Here is a 23,271-nt window from a genome sequence, read left to right on the forward strand (position 1 = left end):
CTGGTCTGGACCCTTCCTAGGTTTATGGGCGCGCTACGTAATTCATAAATACGGCGTTTTGTGGGGGGGGGGGGGAATCTGAGCAAAACGGGCAAGTTTTCGTCCGCTCCGATGGTTTTGGGGGTCATGGTTTTCAATTATTACAATTAGATACATATGTATGTGAATAATATTATTTTTTACACGTCTATTAAGCTGACACAGCCACTTTACGACAATCGAGTAAAACATATACAGAAAAGTGCTCTTTTGTTGCTAATTTGTTGCACTATTCCGGATTTTGTTGCTGCAGCCATTTCGGAAAAAATAGTGGCTGTCCTAGCTTAAGTTTAAGTTAGCACAGTCATATAAAAAATTTAAAAAATTAAAAAACAAGGACATATTTCTTTAGTGCTATTTTGTTGCTAATTTGTTGATCTATTCCCAAATTCGTTAAAACACCCCTACCATGAGAAAACTACCCCTAATTAATCCCATGTAGTACAGCACCGTAAAAATTCTGATTTCAAGAAATATCTCGACGGATTATATCATCTTGATTTTGTTGCTTCACATTTTCATCGATCCTGATTTTGTTGCTTCACCCCTATCATCAGAAAACTACCTCCCGTTACTTCTATCTAGCACGACACCTTAAAATTCCGATTTCAAGAATTATCTCGACTGATTATACCATCTTGATTTTGTTGCTTCACACTTTCATCGAACCCGATTTTGTTGCTTCACCCCTATCATCAGAAAATTACCCCCAGTTACTCCTATCTAGCACAACACCTTAAAATTCCGATTTCAAGAAATATCTCGACGGATTATATCATCTTGATTTTGTTGCTTCACATTTTCATCGATCCCGATTTTGTTGCTTCACCCCTATCATCAGAAAACTACCCCCCGTTACTTCTATCTAGTGTTATGTCCAACCCCAGGATTAGGATAAGAAAAACTGGGAAGCAAAGGAAAGGCTAACCAGAGGGGTCGGGGTAAGGAAGGACGCAACTAGATACTTGCAAATGTCGCTCGCAGGTACACGCTCTGAGGCGCGTGGCGCGAGCCGAACGCACTTTTATGACTCAGGAAGGGTCAACGTCCGTAGGGACGCTAGGACGCCTTCCGTGAGCGGTGCGATCGTCGGTTCTCTTTTGAGTCAGGGAATTTAATCCCTTTAAGGGGATGCTGGAGTGACGGCCGAACTTCCTCGATGTCGATAATGTCAACATTTCTAATTTTGTTTTCTCTATATCTGTCTTTGTCTAACGAAATGACATCTGTCCTTGTTCGATTGCTGCGCCATCTCTCGCTACACGCAATACTACTCCGCACGCATACATACATATGAGATTTTCAAACACATTTTTCTCTTATATTAAAGCTTCTAAGCTCATTTCTGAAAGCATAACATTGTTCTTTTTTGCAATTCCAAGGGCGCTGTATGCTTATTTTATACGTACAAAGTCTAAATTTTTATGTGCAGCAAATGTTGTCACGAGTCGACCGCAGAAATCAATAACAAAACTATAATTTTTCTATTTTTTTTTCGTTTTTGATGTAAAATCGACTGCAGCGCCCTCCGTTTTTGTGCGTACTTTAATTCTGTAAAAAAGTTTTTTCAATTCCGTAAAGCCAATTCAAAGTTTTGTGTGTTCAAAAAAATGTCGGTAATTACTGCCACTACAGCATCCCCTCGGGATCGGACCTCGTGCGACTTCGAAAGGGAGATGGTAGTGGGTGAGGTCTTAAGTTATAAATGAATGCAGATTGAAATTAATATTTAACATAAGATAAATATTTATTACAATAATATAAGCTAGGTGAACAATAAATGAGAATTAGGCAAAATAAAATTGAATACATTTATAAGTGTGAATGTCGGATGTATGTGTAACGTGTGTGTATTCTTCGCGGGTGTTACATTAGTGTGGGGGTGATCGGGCAGGATTTTTGAAGAGAAAACCTATTTTGAACTGGACATTCTGCCCGCTATTATTACAATTGAAATCAGAACTGAATTACATAATTGTTTAACTAAGTGTGCGTATGGTGTATATGTGTATTTGAAACTAAATTAAGTCGCAATTAAAAATAAAATATAAAGAGATGTTCGCGGGGTGAAAACAGAGAGACAAGAATTTATGCATGGAAAATAAGGATACCGCCATTGAAATAAGGTTAAGGAAATTTAAGGTTTTAGGACGTTTGATTTTACTGATTCCATAACCAGCCTGTTCCGTCGATTCCGTCGATTTAATTGACGTTTAATAGTACATTATTAGAAATATAATTCATGTAATTTTAAAATAACTATTATGTTGGATTTTACTTATGCAGTGGTCAATCTTCTTCAGACCCGCTCGGAAATATATATATATAATAATATAATATATATAAAAAGAAAGGGAATCGTTACGAGCTTAAGGTGGCAGCGAACCGGCCGAGTCCGTGACAGCGACGAAGACGCCGGGAGTCAAAGGCCGACAAGTCAGCCGGACCCGCGACGACGCCAACGACCGCCGCGAATCTAATGCCTACGCCGATCGACCTAAACCCGCGATGCTAATAAACTCGTTATACTTAATAAACTCCCGGGGATCCGATAGTTGATAGACCATTTTAAAATAAAGGGATAGAAAGGGGAACGATAACCCGAAAAAGGAGAAAAGAATTACGAGACTTACTACTTGATGATGTGTTACGTTTAATCTGGCTGAATCTTTGGGCCCGGTGGGTAGGCTCTCGTCGAGTTTAAGTCCGCGCACAGATTTTAACTTGAAACTCAAGATCGGATTTGAATGTGATACTGTTCGTAAAACGGAAGAGAAGGGAAGTAAATTGAACTGGAGAAGTGAACCGGAGGGAAAAGAATTTGATCTAAGAGATGAACCGGGGTGAAGAGGTGAACTATCTGAAGAGGAGCTGAACTAAGAGAGGGAGTCCCGTGATGTCGCGATTTATATAGGAAAGTTCAAAGGATGGAAGGGGTGGATTTCGTGTGGGATGTGTCTGGTTTCGTTTCGAGGATTTCTTATTGGCGGGATGTTTCTTATTTTTGTTTAAAGGATTTCTTATTGGGCAAGATGTTTCTCATCCAAGAGGTAGATTTTTAAGTTTTCGCCTATCCTGGAGAGCTAGAGACGGTTATCGATTTTTACGGCTGCTTATTGGTGAGTCTTCTTGTAAGGCCACCACTGTCTTATTGGGGGTGCAACCCATCGCTTCTTCCAATGACTCATTCTGTTTTCGACTATCGCCGATTTCTCTTTTATTAGGGTCCCTTATTTATCTCGCGACCCTGTTTTTATGTTGACAGACGATGTATTCTAATCTTAATTGCAGTTTTATTGCAAACAGAAACCTCCGCCACGTGCCCTTACAAGATTTCTAAAAGCACGTTTTAGACCTCGTTTCTGTTTGTCGGAACATTGCGCGGGCAATTTTGAGCTAGTCGCGCGATGCAATAAAGATCCTCATCAAACCCTGTCTGGAATTAAGGCCCCTTTGGCGCGTCGTGTCGCCGGGTTTATAGTTATGGGCCCGACAAGGTTGATGAAAATCTGGTCACGTATGCCCCGTCTGTCAGTAATTCGTCATCTGGAAGGTCGCTTTTAGTCGCTTAGGCAAATAGGTAGTTTAGTTATAAAAAAAAGGGAATGTGCAGGGATCAAGGCTCACTCGCCGATCGATAACCGTCCGTGCTCAGTTTACTTATCCTAATCTTAAGGGCTATCTTAAGCGCATAGGAATTTCCGCGAAAAAGGGAAATCGTGGAGTCCGCAGGACGTAACACTACCACAACATCTTAAAATTCCGATTTCAAAAATTATCTCGACTGATTATACCATCTTGATTTTGTTGCTTCACATTTTCATTGATCCCGATTTTGTTGCTTTACCCCTGTCATCAGAAAACTATCTCCAGTTATTTCTATCTAGTATAACACCTTAATATTCTTATTTCAAGAAATATCTTGACGGATTATATCATCTTGATTTTGTTGCTTCACATTTTCAACGATCTTGATATAGTTGCTCCGCCCCTATCATCAGAAAACTACCCCCCGTTACTTCTATCTAGCACAACACCTTAAAATTCCGATTTCAAGAATTATCTCGACTGATTATATCATCTTGATTTTGTTGCTTCATATTTTCAACGATCTTGATATAGTTGCTCCGCCCCTATCATCAGAAAACTACCCCCCGTTACTTCTATCTAGCACAACACCTTAAAATTCCGATTTCAAGAATTATTTCGACTGATTATATCATCTTGATTTTGTTGCTTCACATTTTCATCGATCCTGGTATTGTTGCTCCACCCCTGTCATCAGAAAACTACCTCCAGTTACTTCTATCTGGTATAACACCTTAATATTCCTATTTCAAGAAACTTCTCGACGGATTATATGGCAAGATTCCGATAACTCTGGAGCCTTAATTTGACGATGGTTTCTGGTAGTACTTTTAATGCTGAACAAAAAATTATATACGTCTTATAGGGCTAACTGCTCTGGTTTTCGAGATATACAGTATTAAAGTTAAAAATAAATAATATGAATTTTTTAAATAATACTTCAATTGTGTATGTATAAACAGTACACACGTAAGCGAGGGAGGGGCTACCGCACTTCCCCCGAAAGCAGGGGGGAGGTGCGGGTGAACCTCGGTTCGCGTAAATTTTACGCAACAAAATCGTCTACAGACGATTCCGAGTCTCGACATCGAACTCGCGAAACTCATGTTCGACCGTTAGACGCCGTGCCGTCGTAAGCGGTGAGATCCCGACGACGGGCAGAGGCGCCGTACGGCAAACCGGGCTCGTGCGACGACCGGCCCGCGAGGACCGGCCGCCTAGTAGTGTGTCACATTGTTTTGAGCCTTTCGACTCACGAGACTCCTAGAGATATCATTGCCACCTTTGACTAGAGAGGATACGGCCTTAGAGGCGTTCAGGCATAATCCCACGGATGGTAGCTTCGCACCACCGGCCGCTCGACCGAGTGCGTGAACCAAATGTCCGAACCTGCGGTTCCTCTCGTACTGAGCAGGATTACTATCGCAATGACTGGTCATCAGTAGGGTAAAACTAACCTGTCTCACGACGGTCTAACAAAATTTTGTTGCGTAAATTTAAGCAACAAAATACATCACTGCAAACAAGTGCTTCACGATCAAGTTGACTGTAATTACGTTCTGCGTTTGTTAATGATCTTGAAGCGAACGCTATTGGTCTTTCCTGGTTATTGATTACGTGTGACAAGATGCCGGCAATGCCGGTTGGGCTAGTATCACAAGCTAATATTACTGGTAATTCTGGATTAAACGGTGTCAAGACACGGTCGATTGAGATTTCGTTTTTTAATTTACAGAAAACCTATTTGCACTTGATAGATCATTGCCACCGCTGTTGTATCCGCAGCAAATTTCGTAACGGGAGACTTAATTTTGGTATTGTTAAAGAAACAATGGACCTTACCGACCTCGACAATTCTGAAAACTAAATACGAAAAATAAAACGTCGATAAGTATCAAAATTAACGATAGCGCTGGTCTCGAGGAGGCGTTGTTATTGCTAGGCGGAGGCGAGTAGGTAAACAATATATGTTCTAACCCACCGCGGGGGTATCGGGTTACACAAGGGTATCGGATTTCGCGGGGGGAAGGGGGGGGGGGTACCGCCGGGGGGGAAGGGGGGGTACCGCGGGGGGGGGGGGTCGGTGGTACCGCGGGGGTGGCGGTCGGGGGGGTTTCCGCGGGGGGGGGGGGGTGCCGCGTTTTCGGGCGCCGCGAGAAGGGGGAGGGGGAACTGCGTTGTTTGCCGCGCCGCGGGCGGGGGAGGGGGGAACCGCGTTTCCGGCGCCGCGGGGGAGGGGTCCGCGGGGTGAGGGGACCCGCGTTCGCGTTTTCGGGCGCCGCCGTGGAGGGGTCCGCGGGGTGAGGGGACCCGCGTTCGCGTTTTCGCCGCGCCGCGGGATGAGGGGCAACCGCGTTCGCGTTTTCGCCGCGCCGCGGGGAGGGGTGACCGCGTTTTCGCCGCGCCGCGGAGTCCGCGTGCAATGGCCGCGTCGGTCCGCGTGACGTCACACGGCACGCTCCCGCTCGCGTTATCTCCCCCTCGTAGATGTTCTCTCACGCCCCCGTCCCCCGTTCGCGCGCGTCTTCTCGTTCGCGCGGTCTCTCTCCCCTGTTCGCGCGGTCTCTCTCGCTCCCGGCCCCCATTCATTCTCCCCCGTTCGCGCGCGTCTTCTCGATCGCGCGGTCTCTCTCCCCCGTTCGCGCGGTCTCTCTCGCTCCCGGCCCCCATTCTTTCTCCCCCGTTCGCGCGCGTCTTCTCGCTTGCGGCCCCCATTCGCGCGCGTCTTCTCGCTCCCGGCTCCCGTTCGCGCGCGTCTTCTCGTTCGCGCGCGTTTTCTCGTTCGCGCGGTCTCTCACGCTCCAACTCGGGTGATCTCGTTCATTAATTCTCCATTATATTTAAACTTATTTAATGTATAAATAATATTATATGTTAAGCTTTTTTAAACATATTTAAATTATAATGTTTATATGAATCATATATAATCTTTCTTTACTATTTTTATAAAATTATTTGCCCTATTTAAGCATCACTATTACTAGCTTATCTAAAGGGAATGGAATCGGCGAAATAACGGAAAACAGATTTTAAAAATTATTTTATATTTTATATTTTAAATTTTGAAGTTATACATTTCTTCAAATAATGTATTTGAAGTATTTTCGAAATAATTTTACCAAATTTCCGGCTCGTAAATACGCATTCCGAACAAAATTTGTAAATCGAATATGTCTTCCTCGCCGCTCTGCTCCCATATTAGATCGTTGGCTTCACGATCAATCGATCTGAAATAGCGAGTCCACCTTTGATGCTCCAATTCAAGAAGCCATCGATTCTCACCTCATCACGATATATCTGTCGCTGAAATCAGATTACATAAAATTAAAAAATGTTAAAAATATAAAGATACGAAGTATACATACCTGGCCACGAAGAATTCGAATTCTCACCATGTCTGTAACGCGCACCTCGACGATGGGTATGTTATCAACCCATACTATCTGTAAAAGTTATATACCAGTTAATATTTACAAATTTGCAATTTAATCGCAAATTGTTATACACACCCCAGTCGTTGGATAAGATATTTGAATCACATCTTCAATATAAGCCATTATATAGCAGTTATGTAATAAAATGCATGTAATAAGCCGTATGTTTGCAAAGAGAGACTGTGCTCTGACCCGAGGCAGAGCTCAATTTATAGGGAACGAAAAATGTAGAGAGAGGGTTGTACGTGATTTATCTGCGGCATTGAAAAAAACTAGCTGTCATGAAAAATAATCTTCTACTTACCGTTGCATCTTGCAATCGCGGGTGGATACTCTGAACCGCTATCGAATATAATGAGAAGCGAGGATGCGCGTGATTTATCTGTGGCATATTATGTTATGCGAAAATAATCCTCGCGAGAAAAAAGACAGCTATTGAACAGCTATCAAACAACTAAAACATCTTTAAAAACAACTAAAAACAACTAAAAACACCTATCAAACAACTAAAAACAGCTATCAAACAACTAAAACATCTTTAAAAACAGCTATCAAACAACTAAAACATCTTTAAAAACAACTAAAAACAACTATCAAGCAGCTATCAAACAACTAAAACAGCTTTAAAAACAGCTATCAAACAACTATCAAACAACTAAAAACATCTTTAAAAACAACTAAAAACAACTATCAAACAACTAAAAACAACTAAAAACAACTAAAACAGCTTTAAAAACAGCTATCAAACAACTATCAAACAACTAAAAACATCTTTAAAAACAACTAAAAACAGCTGTTCGGGCGCGCACTGAATTGCTGCCGAACGAACTACCGGATCCGTCCAGAGAAGACGCGAGATATCACGTGCGGCTCCGCTTTGTTTTTCTCATGGAGGTCACCACTCGGCGACCGATATTGCTGACGAGCACGACTGACGAAACCAGCAACGGACAAAATTGTCGATCCGTTATATCCCGCGAAATGAATGTACAGCGGTGTTAATTTCACAAACTTTCCTTTATTATTAACTGTCCGGAATTGAGTTGAGAAAGGCCGAGACACTTGGTGCGGAGGCACCAGTTATCCTGCCTACGGATAGCGCGAAATCGTCTCTATTCAACGCTTCGGTTGCGAATTGCGCTGATTTTCTCGGTTCGATGGGAATTGTACGCACGGCGCGAGACACCGAAGACGCGTTCGCGTAGAGATGCGCTTCCAGCGCGAGAGAACGGAACGGCTTAGCGCACAGAGATCGAACCGTTGAAACTCGGACTTGACTTCGCTCGACTCGCTTGTAATCGTTTATGTGTACAGTTGCGAGGTGTCCGGACTACTGTCTCGTCGGTGTCTTTTCGAAGACGGTTTTCTGGCGGGGATTAACGCTGTACAACGCTCTAATTGGCGATTGTCGAATACGGGCGCGTATCATTGGTTCCGGGCCTCTCGGCGTTTCTCAACTAATGTATATTATTGTGACAACCACGTTTACTTCGCGTGATGAACAAGAATCGTTTCCCAAGGAACTTATATAAATACATGTACCGGAAAATACAAATTTAACGCTAAGTCGTTGGAATCCCCAACAACAGCTAAAAACAACTATCAAACAACTATCAAACAACTAAAAACAACTAAAACAGTTTTAAAAACAGCTATCAAACAACTATCAAACAACTAAAAACAGCTTTTGAACAGCTAAAACAGCTTTTGAATAGCTTTTAAACAACTAAAACATCTATATTATACTACAAACTATGTGGGAAAAGGAAATAAAACATTTTATATATACATATATAGTTTATTTAAAAAAAAATCATAATTATTTCTGGTGTCGCGACCACCAGTTACATATTTTTAATACATTTTGTAATGCGCAATTCTTAACATGTTTTTCACATCTTATAGTATTAGTAACATCTAGATTATTTAAAGATTCGATATCTTCGTAATCGGCATCCAAAGTCTCAATGTTTAGATTTTTTCTAGCATTATTCTCAAGTAGATCCACCAGCCATTCTCGTTTCTGGCATCCCTTGACGTACACAAGAGTCGACGTCTCGTCGCCCTCTCCAAGCACGGCCGATGTAATTAAATGTTTCGCCATGCTGTAATGCACGTTTCCATCCTCCCATCGTAGTCCATGGTGATTTGCAATCAACCAAGAAGCGCATGATTTGTCGGATTTCGTGAGGAGACTCCATGGCATGGGACATGTAAAAATGTAATGCGCCAAAACGGTCCCGTTTCTCAGAACCGCCACCTCCTTTACGACAAATTTCATCCCGACGGTGAAGCCTTGCAGATCGACAAACGTTGGTACGATCATGACGAAACGACGGAGCAATCTGTATCTTATCGCGGTACATCAGTGTATCTTTATCGCAATATCCGCTGATATTGCAATTTACATGATTTTGCGCACTACGTTCGACAATGGACAGTATTCGATTACGCGATCATGCAAGATGAGACAATAGGCGGTAGTATTTGCCGGTACATTCTCTTTGCAGTCAAATTCTATTCGCACATCCACGGTGGCGCTCTTGACAGATTCGTTTTGTCGCGAGCAATCGATGACAACAAAAGGTCCTTCCATCAGGAATGTATACAAGCTGCAAAGCGTATCACTGGAATCGTATCCGTAATAAGCTTTACGAAAACGCGCATACATATCGAAAAGGACGGCGTATCGATTTTTGCCAAAATCCAGATTCAAGTCGTCGTACGGATAAAATTCAGAGTTTAGATAAAGTTTCACGTTGGTCAAGTTACAGTCATCGAATACGCTAACATTTTGAGACATGATATTCTTGCGCCCGGTCTGCAGCGCAAAGATAACGTATCGCGGCTTCTCCAGCTGAGTCGCCGTTTTGACGGCCCACGAATGCTTGGTCGTGCTCTGCAACATGGGGTACTCGTACAGATCCCACGAACGGAAACTAACACTAAGATATCGCCCGCTTTCCAAGGCCCGTAGCATGGATAGCTTATTGATCTCGTTTAATGTGACGTGAGGCATTCGCCACTGTACTTTAAACAATTCAATTTCCGGCTCCGTCGCCGGATTTCCTACAATGCAATTGTTGTCGCTGCGCGCTCGTATCAAAATTAATTCGTGACGAGCGTTAACAACCACGCGTTTGTAATCCTCGCAAAAGCCCAGCAACCTCTTGAGCGGTATGCAAAAGTTGAAGTATCCTTCCGGTATGCTCGATGAAACGTCCCATCCAGCATTCCGCATGAGTTGAGAATCATTATACGATAGCGATACATAGTTCTTAATGGTACTGGTTATTCCAACGTTTCTGTTGCGATCAATCTCCACACCGTTGAGCTCGTATCGAATCTCATCGAACATGAACGCTGCACAATTATTCGCAAGCGTTGCCTGAGACTCGTCATTCCTTTTCTTTATCGTCAATCTTCCTTCAACGTAGAGAAAGCTCTCGCACGGCAACGTGTATAAATCCTGCTGTTGTATGGGTATTCTTATCTCATCGTTATGTCCAAACGTTGTGTTGGCGTACGGATTGTACGTGTGTGTCTCAATTTTGACGACGCTGTCGTCAAAGATCGGTTCACCTCCAATGTTTAAGATATTAGCCATTTCGTATGACGAAACCCAATGATTTCAGAAATTGAACGTTCGACGCAGTGAGTTTCTTCTTTGGCGATCGGATTGTCTCTCTAATTTTTTTTCTCGTCTGTTGCACCTGCTCAGCTTCGTTCAGTACGAGCATCTCACGTTATCGCTGTCGTCTTCGTACATGCAGTCTAACGGTGATCTCCTCTCCACGAAAATCAATCAATCGGCCGTCCTGATCCACGACGCGAAGCGTCAAGTCCGAAATGCTCCGTACGATGATCGGAAGGTAAATGATCTGTGCCGGCGTTTCCGATATCTTATATCCTGGAGGCACACTCGGTGAAAACTCGTGTATCGTGTGCACGTACTTGTCGTTGCTGTACGCACCCGCGGTCACGTTACACTCTATGCGAATGATGTTTACGTTGATGATATTTATCGGAACATCCGATTCGTGCCATTGTCGCGAATCCAGCACGCGATTCGCTGACAATCCCAGCAGCGATCCAATGTTGTTCGGTTTGGTGAAATTTATCCGATAAGCGCACTTGATCTCGCTCTTCATCGTATTGTTATTAGCCCGAATAATAATCAATGGGTGCGGTTCATCTTCGTTTATCGAGACATTATTGGATTGATCCCATAAAAGAGCGCGTTTCAGATACATGTCTATATCACGCAGTTCGTACGATCCTTCGGGAATGGTAATCTCCTTGTCGTCGTCATAGTAGAATTTATTGTTCGACGAATTTACATTCGGTATCGTGTGATAGGTTTCAAAATCTGTCAGACCGAGCTCGTAATCGCCATCGCTCAAATCCACGGTGGGAAAGTAGCTTACCGCGAGGATGCTGCTCTTGCCGGTGAGCGTAAATGTCAGTGACATGTTTGAATGAATACTGAGATTAAACAGCGTAACGCCGGTCTTTAAATTGATTGTCAGCCGACTGTAGAAAACGCAGACACAGTTGTCCACAATTCCTCTGATCGTATCGCTGATATGGCGTGCGATTGTACTCTATTACATTGTTCTTTAGATACTGCGCCAATTCTCTCGGCGGTCGAAGATTGCCAAAACTGTCGAAATATATGGCACGATCTCCCCTCTTCGCATACGCCACCCAGTGAGTACCCGGTCCGTCAGTATTATCCAAATTCACGATACCGCTTTCGTTTCGACGTACACCGCCGATCGGTAACGAGTCGCGCATGAAAATACCTCGAAAATATGGAATGCGCATACGCTTTGCCAATTGTTGCAGTTGTACGTTGGTAGTTACACCCTTGGGGATTTTTAGCGTCTCTTCGACGTTTTTTTTTCTCGAGACTCCCCGTCCGCGTTTGTACGGAGCGAGATAAAGTCCGTGACCTTCCATGGCGCGATTGTGACGTTGCATCTCTTCCAGCTGACGTCGCGCGGCTTTGTTATCGTTCACGGCCTTTGCGACTCCCGCCGCTCCGCCGACCAACGAACCGAGAACCCCTAATAACGGCAGGATCGGTAGGATACCACCGCGTTTCGCTATCGGAAGTATTCGCTTGTTCGTCTTCTTTTTCTTCGTTTTCAAACCCATACCGAGTTTCGTTTTAGCCTTCATGGCCGCCCAGACGGCTGTAGCTGCAGCTCTCTCTCCGAGAGTCGAATCGTTCGCGGTGACACGTTTTCGCGCTTTCGCGGCGAGTATATTGTCTGCCACGTGTCGTTCTGCGAGATCGCTGCTACGCGAGTAGGCTATGTCGTGCTCGCGACACGCTGTGTCCAATGGATTAATACCCCGATCACCTCTTGCCAATCGTGTTTCTAAATGAGTTCCCGGACCGCAAAATTGATAGCCGAGGATATGTAATTCGATCGGAAGCGCGTTTATCGCGCGATTCAACAGACCTCGACCTATCTTCGGCGGCATTCGCCGCAGTTTTTTATCAACGGCGGCGGACCGTCGATGTGCGTTTGCTGACACGGCAAATTATAATGTATTAAACAGCGACGGTATTGCTGAACCTCCGAATCTGCCTTGATATGTTCGGGAAGCTTATCCCACAAATAATCAATATAATTATAAAACTGCCGTAGTAGAATGACTTTTGGTATATACTTTAACTGCTCGGCGGTTAAATTGTAAATATCGCTGTTATCCGACACGAGCAAAAACATTTTAAAGACTGAGCATCTCAGCTCTACGCGCCTCTATAAATAGGCCAGCTTTCTCGATACTGTTTTTCATTCGTTGTGGAGGGGAGGTAAAATGCGGTTCGTACGACAATCGCGGACGATCAAAGTGACAAACTTTGACGATAGGATACAGTTAACGAAAGAGGTACGCAAACATGGAGACATGCTACCGATTTCTATACGTGGTATCATCTGCGGTCCGTCGAATTGCGGCAAGACAAACGTCTTGATAAGCTTGCTGGGAAGTCCGCACGGTGTACGTTTCGAGAACGTGTATGTGTACTCGAAATCGTTGCAACAGTCGAAATACCGATATTTGGAGAATATACTAACACCGATAGAAGAAATTGGCTACTTTACGTTCTCGAATAACAGTGACGTCATTCCACCGAGCGAGGCGCTCCCAAATTCTATTTTTATCTTTGATGACGTGGCATGCGACAAGCAGGATACGATAAGAGAATACTTTGCAATGGGCCGGCACGCGAACGTTGACTCCTTCTATCTTTGTCAGACGTATGCAAAGATACCGAAGCATCTTATACGCGACAACGCGAATTTATTGATTCTGTTTAAACAGGATGGTACCAATATAAAACACGTATTCAACGATCACGTAAACACAGATATGTCATACGATGATTTCAGTAAATTGTGTCATACATGTTGGCAACAAAAGTATGGATTCGTGGTGATAGACAAGGACAGCGCGATTTCGAATGGTCGATATAGAAAAGGATTTAACGACTTTGCGATACCGAAACGTGGTTAGTTGTTGTCGACGCGCCGATTGAACAACGTTATCGCAACATGGACAGCAGCGAGGAGATTAGAGAGCGCGAGAGGATAGCAAAACAAATTGCGAAAACGAGCGATTCGATTCGCAAAAAGTATCACACCTTGAAAACTGGTAAAATGGAGGAAGATATCGCGTTGGAGAGACACTTTAAGCCCATCATCGAGCCTCTAAGGCAGATTGCCGAAAACACCGTTGGCAAAGAATCTGACGTGTCAAAGATTGAGAATGAAACGGCGTGGGAAGACGAAGAGCCAAAGTTCAAACGAAAACGACCAAACGTCTCGTTTAACGACTCTGTAATGGCTTCAACTTTGGTTACGTTGAAACGATCGATAAATGTGCCATCTAATTTGAGCGAAATAACCAAAATTTTACAACCGCATAAATCAAAACGATCGACAGGTCCATTGAATGAACCACCGATAACCTCTGCGCCTTCCGTGCAACCCACAATGCTCGAATCACTCGCAAACGAAGATGTTTTCGAAACCACGGATGACTCACTCGTGACGTCCGTTCGACAGCAGTTGCAAACATCTGAGGGTCGAGAAACGTTGCGAGATCACTTTGGTCTATTCGGCCAAAAGTACGTCGGGGCAGTTCTGAGCGGCGATCAAGAAAGCGGTATAGACACCGTATACGGTGTTTATTTCAGCAACGATGGAATGATGCTCGGTAATAAACGTTTTGACGTGAACAACACGGACAACATAATTATCGACGGCATACGATACGCTGGCACACGCGGTCTTTACGAGTTGATTTTTAAGAAATTTCCCAATGACGATATCTACACGGAGGACGATATGCAAACATACAAGAGCATTCTGTTGACGACGAGTGCTCATAAACGCAATTATGATGCTCACGCTCGAATAAATGGCAACAGGGGATACAAGTACACACAAATAATCGCACCGTTGATTTCGGGTAAAAAAGCTGGAAAAGGTATACCGCGTGCCATGACATTAAACGGCAACAAGATCGACCATATAATTGCATCGTCGATTTCGGGTAAAAAAGCTGGAAAAGGTATACCGCGTGCCATGACATTAAACGACAACAAGATCGACTATATTCATTGGGACGATCCCAACGAGCTTGTAGATCGTCTCCGATTGCTTGAAGCTTCGCGCCTAGCGGGTCACACCGGTCACGATAACGAGATCCTGTCGATTATCGAGGAACTTCGCGAGGCTGGACTTATTATAAATTAAACCGCGCGTCGGCGAGTCGTTCAATCAACATCGAAATGCCGATCAACAAGTTTGGTATATCGCTCGGAAGAGGCGGTGCGGAACCGTACTATCAATGGAGCGGATTAATCAGAAATTACGTGCGCGATAACGCTCTTTGCATGGTCGCCACCGACTTTGACGCGAAATCGCGCAAGATTCGACGGATAGCGCCGCCTGTAGATGATGGCGATGCCGCCAATAAACGTTACGTGCAGCAGAGCGTGCAAATTTTGAAAGATCAGCAGGATGAAATCGAGAGAAAGATGGCCGCATTCCAGAATAACGTGCAAATTACCCTAAACGAACTTCAAAAGATGATTCAAGATGTAATTGCGAATCATCGCGAATAGATAAGAACGTACATCTGATCTCTGCGTCAGTTGCGCGTCAGCGTCATGGCTAGTAAGAAGCAATCAACTGAGAAACGGAGGCTGGTGGAAGAATTACACGCTCCTGCGAGAAGAAATTTTTCGCGAAGACGCGTCATAGTGCGCGGATACGATGACCTGTGGCAGGCGGATGTGGTCGAGATGCGTCCATACACGCGATTCAACAGAGGCTACTACTACATACTCACCGTTATCGACGTGCTGAGCAAGCACGCATGGGCCGTACCGCTCAAGGCCAAGAGCGGAACCGAGGTTACTACGGCGATAGCAAAAATAATTCGAGACGGCGGAAGATGTCCGAAAAATCTGCAGACTGACAAGGGGAAAGAATTTTACAACGCAAACGTGCAGAAACTCTTGAAGAAACATAATATCAATCACTATTCGACCTATTCCGTAATGAAGGCATCAGTTGTCGAACGATTCAATCGCACGCTCAAGAACGATATGTGGAAAATGTTTACGCTTAACGGAAATTACAAATGGATCGACTCGCTGCCGGGTCTCGTATCGGATTACAACGCCCGAAAGCATCGAACTATCGGCATGCGACCCATCGATGTTACCCCCGCGATCGCCGACAAGCTCCTAACAACGGTGTACAGCCACGTAAAGATCGCTGCTCCCGCGCGATTCAAAGTGGGCGACTCGGTACGCGTGAGTAAATTCAAGACAATCTTCGAGAAAGGATACACGCCAAATTGGACCACGGAGGTGTTTAGAATCATCAAAGTGCAGAAAACTAATCCCGTGACGTACCTGTTGGAAGATTCCTGCGGAAAACCCGTCGCCGGCGGCTTCTACGAATACGAGTTACATTGCGTTGCCAATCCCGACGTGTATCTCGTTGAAAAAGTTTTGCGCAAAAGGGGGGATGAGGTTTATGTAAAGTGGTTAGGATTTGATAATTCACACAATTCATGGATACACAAGAATAATGTATTGTAAAAATTTATTACAATACAAAAACATATTATACATACAAATGAGTCATTTATTTTCATACATATCTAAATGTATTTACAATTGTATTTTACAATGGTATTTTATAATGCCCCCATGGCAGCGTCTCGGTAGAACCGGGTATAATGTATCGCTTATCATCGTACGGACTTAGAGCTATTTTCGTTTCGGACACGGTGTATACCTCGTGCTGTTTGGATCTTATGCAGGCTTGCTGCCGCGTCATTTCAATTTCGTCGCGCAGACATCGCGTGTAATCGTCGAACGTTATCGACCTGGCTACGACGTTACTCTTAACACCTTTAGCCTTTTTCGTATCTTTCATACCGTCGACTCGCAAGGCGTACATCTTTGCTCTAAGCCCGACGAATTCGGTCATTATCGCACCGTTATTTTCGTCTTTCATTAAGCCCGGTACTTTTTTATTGGCGAGTGGGATACCGTACGCATTATCGATCGCGTAATCGCTAGTGTCAAATCTAATAATGTGGCGCTTCATGGTGTCATACACATCGTCGCACTCGATGTGATAAATGAGACTGTCAGTATCGGTGTACGTGACTTTACACTTGTCGTGATACAATGGTAACATGTACTCGTGGTGAAATTCGTACAAACATGTCTTGGATATATCGAGAATGCACATACCCACGTAGATTGGTTTGTCGAACTTCACCTCGAGTTTTCGCATTTCTATTGCTACTAAATTCTCCGAAAAGACGCTTCGGCTATGAAAATTTGGTTTCGCGATCATTGCCTCCGCGCCGTATCTACCCTCCCAATGAGTCACGAGTCGCACGTCAACGTGATTGCGCACATTCTCCATGGTTTTGCCAAACACAGCATTGTTCATCAATTTGTATAAATTTTTCTCGAAATCATTCTTGGCCAATGTTCTAAATTTCGTATTAAGTTTTATATGTATAATCGCGAAGCCATGGATATTGCGCGAATTTCAATATGCGGTGAATCTTTGCTACACGGAGACCGTGACGAGTACACTGCTGCAGGTTGCGATAATGTATTACATAACGTTTCTTATCGTATAATGTTGCGAGGAGCTTGTCCTGCCGCTTACCGGGTGGTTTATCGCGCGTTGGACAGAATGGTAGGTCAGTGTGCGCGTCGTGAAGATGTTGCGGATACTCCAAGTCGACTTCGAGAATGTAGCCTATCGTGGAATCCACCGCAACATCCATAACATTAAAATCGGTTACGTCGTCGACCCATTGAAAATCTGCGTAAGGCAATGGTTGACACATTGCCCAGCCGTATAAGTTGTTTACGTCGAAATACATCAGATATGACGACGGTTTCGATGGATCGTACGACTGCATGTACTTGTTGTTGGCCAGCGCGTATCTGTTTGAACATTGACTCAAACCGCCGCGTATACCGCGTTCGATAAACATGACCATGTCAATGTCAGTGAGCAATTCGAAATTGATACGTGTATGCTTCAACATAGCATCCCACGTAAAACCTGGTAGAGTATAATAATACGCCGGATCGAGTCCATAACTCGCGACGCAGCTATCGCGAAAATTTTCAAAGATATCGGCCAACAGCAAGACATCGGTTTTGAGATATAAATCGCTGTAGTCACCGAGCGTTCGAATGGTGAACCGCTGCCAGACGTTGACGGCGTGCGCGTAATCGCTCTCGGATACGGTGTCACCTGTCAATGAACTATAAAACGAGTCGCGCGGTGGTAAACACGAGTCCTCCAATTTTTCGACGCAGTCAATGTACTCATACGGAAATACGCCTTTTCGTGTCAGCAAATCAAAATTTTCTGCGGATATTTTACAAAATTCGCGTTGCAATATTCGCAGTTTATCCTTGCTGAGATAAGATGCCAATTTGTCGAGACTAGCGGTGAGAAACTTGTACAAATCGATAAATCGCAATTTGACGCAAGTTTTCTTATCTTTATCTTCGGTGCTTTTAACGTTTTTCGTAAATGAAATGTATTTTTCTTTTGTGATTGGGAGCAAGTCTACATGTCCTTCGTACGCTGTTGCTATTTCCGTTATAATAAAATGCGCGTCGTAGCCAGATAAATTATGAAAAACTATGGGAATGCAGTGCGAATCTTTGTAGTTCAGATTACAGTTTGAATGCGCGGGACCTCTGTACTGACCGGTTAGATGACAATGATCGCGTACTCGCACGTCGTCTGGCTCGAACAGTTTTTCGCACACGTGACAGTGCGTTGCGCTGTTAAACTTTTCCCACTCGTCTCGCGTGAAATCCGCCATGGGTATATTAGTGGACAAGATTGTCTTTACGTCGTGAGCTAAACGTCTTAGCTCCTCGGCGAACCACGCGACGCAATCCTTATCGCGACGAAACCGATACATTGATAGCGAGTCGTCATACGAGCAACGCACGTAGTACCCTATGCTAAACACGCGATGATGTTGATATGTGTACCTGGACGTTTCCGGATCCGCTTCCATCTTCTCCAGGGTACATTCAAGGTCGGCGTATACTATAAACGGAACTCGTTCCTTCCTGCCGTGATTCTTGAAAGCCAACCACTTGTCGTTATCGCTCGGTAACTTGATCGCGCAGTCGTTCATCTCCCGACAGTCGACGGTGTGGGCTTCCAATTTCTCGCTCGTGTAGAAATAGTGCAGACATCTGTAAATAATGAAATTTTTTTATATATCTTTTATGTAAAAATTATTTTTTATTATTTATTAGGATGTATACTCACCGACCGCAAAAGTATTTTTTGTTCGTATTCTTGCTCAATTGCGAGCTCACGAGGCGGGATAGGTTCTTGATCCATGCAAAATGTCCCACGTTGTCGTCGCGCACGTACAGCAGATTTACATGTCTATCCATCTTTTGGTCGGTGAGCCGTATTGGCAGGATTGCAAGTTCCTTGTTTTTTTTCTCGATACCGTACACATTGATGGAGATGTTGTTGTGACCTTCAAACCGTTTAATTTGATCCAACGTCATTGGAAACTTAATGTCTGTAAGATTTAGCACCAATGCGTAATGTGGATACGACGATTCTCGTTCTGCATGTCTCTCGGCTGGATTCAGAGCAGCCGTCACTGACCATGCGAAACATGCATTGTCCATTGATCGCACGTTTATCACCGCTCTCTTCATTTTAATTTCTCGCGGTATTTCCACAAGACACCCCGCGTGCAATGGATTGTATTTGTTTACGTTAACAGTCAAATTAAGTATACGCGACAACGCCCATCCGCTATCACGTTCCTGGAATTCCTCCAGCGATGTTAGGGTAGGCTCGATGACGTGTCGCTTGTACCACTCACACAGATCGGACTCACGAAAAAGTTCATAGTTTCTCGTTGCGATACTTTTATTCGCGCGTTTGTCGCCCGCAACAAATTCACCATTAAACATTGTGTTTATTTTTACATTGTCATGTCGTTGCATGACGTTCCGCACATGAATGAGTACAATGTCTCTCGCATCTTTGAGAAATTGATGAGGGTCGATGTGTTTGGAATTTATTACCACACCGGTCAGTATACGACTTTCAAAAGCCGTATCTATCTCGCGCCATCTGAGTCCTGTCTCACTTGCACTGTATCCTGCACCCACATGCACAAAACGTTGACGTACCGAGTCTTTCAGACCTTCGAGTCGTGCGATACAGGCGACCAACGACTGTTTAAGACCGATCGATAATCGTGGCCGTTTAATTCGGCTTTGTTCTTCCAACGATTCGATAAACTCGTCGCATCGTTGCTCCCACGCGGCAAAGTCTTCCCTCGAATTTAAAAGGGTGGATTGGTCCAACAACTCTTGCTCCATGTTCCTCTTTCTGACACAATTTCTTGTACTCGCGACTTCCAGTCCTCGACTACTGAGCGTATCACCCAGATTCGTCCTTTTATATTCTACTAATGATGCATCGTTTGCTTTTTTATCATATCAAATTTCATCTCTGTATCCGTACATTTGCACCTTCCGAAAAAAATGCGCGATTTGCAGTTTTACACGTGTGCGATGAAATCATTGCGAGACATGTATGTTCTTGAAAACGATATCGCGCCATTGACTTTCGGTGATTTGATCTGTATCAATGCAGCAGCCGTACATCGGTGCAATTTGCAAAATTTGCAGTTTTGCACGTGTTCGATGAAATCATGGCGAGACACGTTGCGACATGTTCTTGAAAACAATAACGCGCCGTTGACTTATGCGAAATTGCAAAATTTGCAGTTTTGCACGTGTTCGATAAAATCATTGCGAGACACGTCGCGACATGTTCTTGAAAACAATAACGCTCCATTGACGTAAGCAAAATTGCAAAATTTGCAGTTTTACACGTGTTCGATGAAATCATCGCGAAACACGTATGCTCTTGAAAAAAAATCATATTTGATGCTATTGCCCGATGAGGTGATCTCATCACGAATGTTCTTGACAAAGATATCACATTTAACATATATGTGGTGGTGGTCACCATGCAGCAGCCGTACATTGGCGCTATTTGCAAGATTCGCATATGAGAAATAAATGTATATTAAAATGCATATCATTGTATCTAAAATTATCTTTCCTTCTGTCTACCGTTCCCTTGTCCACCGTCAGCGGTTTAGAATTACAGAGCGGTAACTCTCGATAAGAATGCGCGTGCCGCATTCGTCGCGCGATCATTAAACGTTTTCTCATCTGTCTCGTATAAATTATACGAATTAAATATTAAGATCTAAACAATTAAATATCGTTGGCGAAGAAAAGATATGCGATCGTGAGCGAGAACGCGCGAGGGAGAGAGAGACCGCGCTAACGAGAAGACGCGCGCGAACGGGGGACGGGGGCGCGAGAGAACATCTACGAGGGGGAGATAACGCGAGCGGGAGCGTGCCGTGTGACGTCACGCGGACCGACGCGGCCATTGCACGCGGACTCCGCGGCGCGGCGAAAACGCGGCCACCCCTCCCCGCGGCGCGGCGAAAACGCGAACGCGGTTGTCCCTCATCCCGCGGCGCGGCGAAAACGCGAACGCGGGTCTCCTCACCCCGCGGACCCCTCCACGGCGGCGCCCGAAAACGCGAACGCGGGTCCCCTCACCCCGCGGACCCCTCCCCCGCGGCGCCGGAAACGCGGTTCCCCCCTCCCCCGCCCGCGGCGCGGCAAACAACGCAGTTCCCCCTCCCCCTCCTCGCGGCGCCCGAAAACGCGGTACCCCCCCCCCGCGGAAACCCCCCCGACCACCTCCCCCGCGGTACCCCCCACCCCTCCCCCCGCGAAATCCGATACCCTTGTGTAACCCGATACCCCCGCGGTGGGTTAGAACATATATTGTTTACCTACTGAGGCGCCTCTCGCTTCTCACCGGATACTACTGGATGTGTGTTTACGTACAAATCTTCTAAGGATTGAGAATTCGCATTGCGTATATATTCGAGTTTACGGTAGAATCTTGACGATAGATAGAAAGGCGATGGGGCGGCAGTGTGGTCTAGTGGTAGAGCGCCAGACTCGTAATCTGAGGAACCAGGTTCGAGTCTACTAGAGCCATGTAACATGGAAAAAGTTTTTTTCCGAAGAAACTGCGCCCTCCGTGCAAGATAGGATCTTGTGCGGAAAAACTGGGCTTCGTCTTTCGGAAGAGACGTTAAACCGTTGGTCCAAAGGAAATGGATGAGTGGGATAGAGTTGGGTACGTCCCTTCAAAAACGCCATAAGATACTAGACTGTGAACCCTACGGGGATATACAGTAAATAATAGTTTTACGAGTTTTTTAAAAAGGCGATGATACCGAGTCAGCATCCAGGGAGTAGGAAGTCTCATTCCCAGCTATCAATGAGGCTCTTTTGGGTGTTTCGCTACCCCCCCCCCCCCCGAGATCTTTTCGAGGTTACAAATGGGGCCTTCTCCCAGTTTGGGACGGAAGTAAGAACATTACAATAAGATCTCAGCCCTGAGCAAGCCGAGGCCTTTCTAAAGGCATGCCGCAAGGTGATAGAGTCTTTGATTCGACTCTTTTTCTCTTACATTACGCCGCAAGGTGACAAACCTCTGATTCGACTCTTTTCTCTTACATTACGCCAAAAGGCTTGCCGTTGACCTCCTCAACTAGAGCGAGGTGACGAAGTAATTGGACTTCTAACCTAATTTTCCTTTCAGCGAATTACTACGATATAAATATCGGATACAATAGCGATCATTCGTGTCAGTGAAGGAAGGGATCCACGGCGCGGAAACCAGAATTCAATTACTGTACGATTTTCTCTACATTATATTTTGGTCCTTCGAGCCAAATAGTCACGCTGAATCCCGCACCGGATGTTACATACTTTAAGATGTCTAATATCGCAAGGATCGTTTTGCAACTAAGCCGATTTCATCTTATACAAGAAGCAGCAGACTTCGAAGATGTTAATGTACCACGTTTGAATCGTCAACTGATTAGAGCTCGATTGGATATGCTTGAGCAAAACTGGGCTAAGATCGTTTCATGACTTATTTGTATCGCTGATACGGGATAACCCTGACTTGTCAAATGTTGAGAAAATGCATTACTTAAAGACATGTGTCAGTGGAGAAGCAGCTCGACTGGTGGGCAATCTGTCTGTTTTAGGTGACAATTTCCAGATTGCGTGGACTTTGTTAGTCTCGAGATACGAAAATAAGCGGTTTTTGATAACCGCTCAACTGGACAGAATCACCAATTTGAGGCCGCTTAAAACTAAAAGTGCTCAGGGTCTCAGAACTCTCCTAACAATGATTACAGAAGCCACTGGTGCGCTCCGTGCGTTAGGATGCTCTGTACATCTTTGGGACCCGTTACTGTTGCACCATCCCAGATAGCCAAGCGTGATAGAGCATATTAAGCAAACTAATGCATTGCATGTGTTTTCATATATTTGCTGCAAATTTGCTGACATCGAAATAGAACACGTTACAAATATAGCTACATGACTGCGCTTATACATGCGATCAGTTGACGCAATTTCAAGAGCAAACGGTCCGCAATATTGGTACGTTATGTTGTCTGCAACATGTCAGCAACATAACAGCAATGAATGATTCATCGTTCCATCTTGAGCATCATGATG

General features: G+C 44.5%; 1 protein-coding gene and 1 long non-coding RNA gene across 2 annotated transcripts; both read right to left on the bottom strand.

Annotated features, from left to right (window-relative positions):
* Nucleotides 1-6,654: 6,654 nt before the first annotated feature.
* LOC139783298 (uncharacterized) lies at nucleotides 6,655-9,761 on the bottom strand. Its single transcript, XR_011721201.1, has 2 exons — nucleotides 6,993-9,761; nucleotides 6,655-6,930 (listed from the first exon to the last, which is right to left on the bottom strand). It is a non-coding gene; the product is annotated as an uncharacterized lncRNA (long non-coding RNA).
* Nucleotides 9,762-16,181: 6,420 nt separating this feature from the next.
* Nucleotides 16,182-21,214, bottom strand: LOC139783305 (uncharacterized). The gene has a single exon (XM_071722450.1). It carries the CDS (start codon nucleotides 20,011-20,013, stop codon nucleotides 18,928-18,930), a length of 1,086 nt encoding a protein of 361 aa, XP_071578551.1. The 5' UTR covers nucleotides 20,014-21,214; the 3' UTR covers nucleotides 16,182-18,927.
* Nucleotides 21,215-23,271: the final 2,057 nt, after the last annotated feature.

The sequence above is a fragment of the Temnothorax nylanderi genome, unplaced genomic scaffold, assembly GCF_030848795.1.
Source record: "Temnothorax nylanderi isolate EJ_2023f unplaced genomic scaffold, tnyl_v1.0 TNYL_tig0487_pilon, whole genome shotgun sequence".
Lineage (NCBI taxonomy): Eukaryota > Metazoa > Arthropoda > Insecta > Hymenoptera > Formicidae > Temnothorax > Temnothorax nylanderi.

What these genes read in the sequence shown, in the direction of transcription:
- LOC139783305 (XM_071722450.1), bottom strand. Translation starts at nt 20,013, where the DNA reads ATGGAGCAAGAGTTGTTGGACCAATCCACCCTTTTAAATTCGAGGGAA.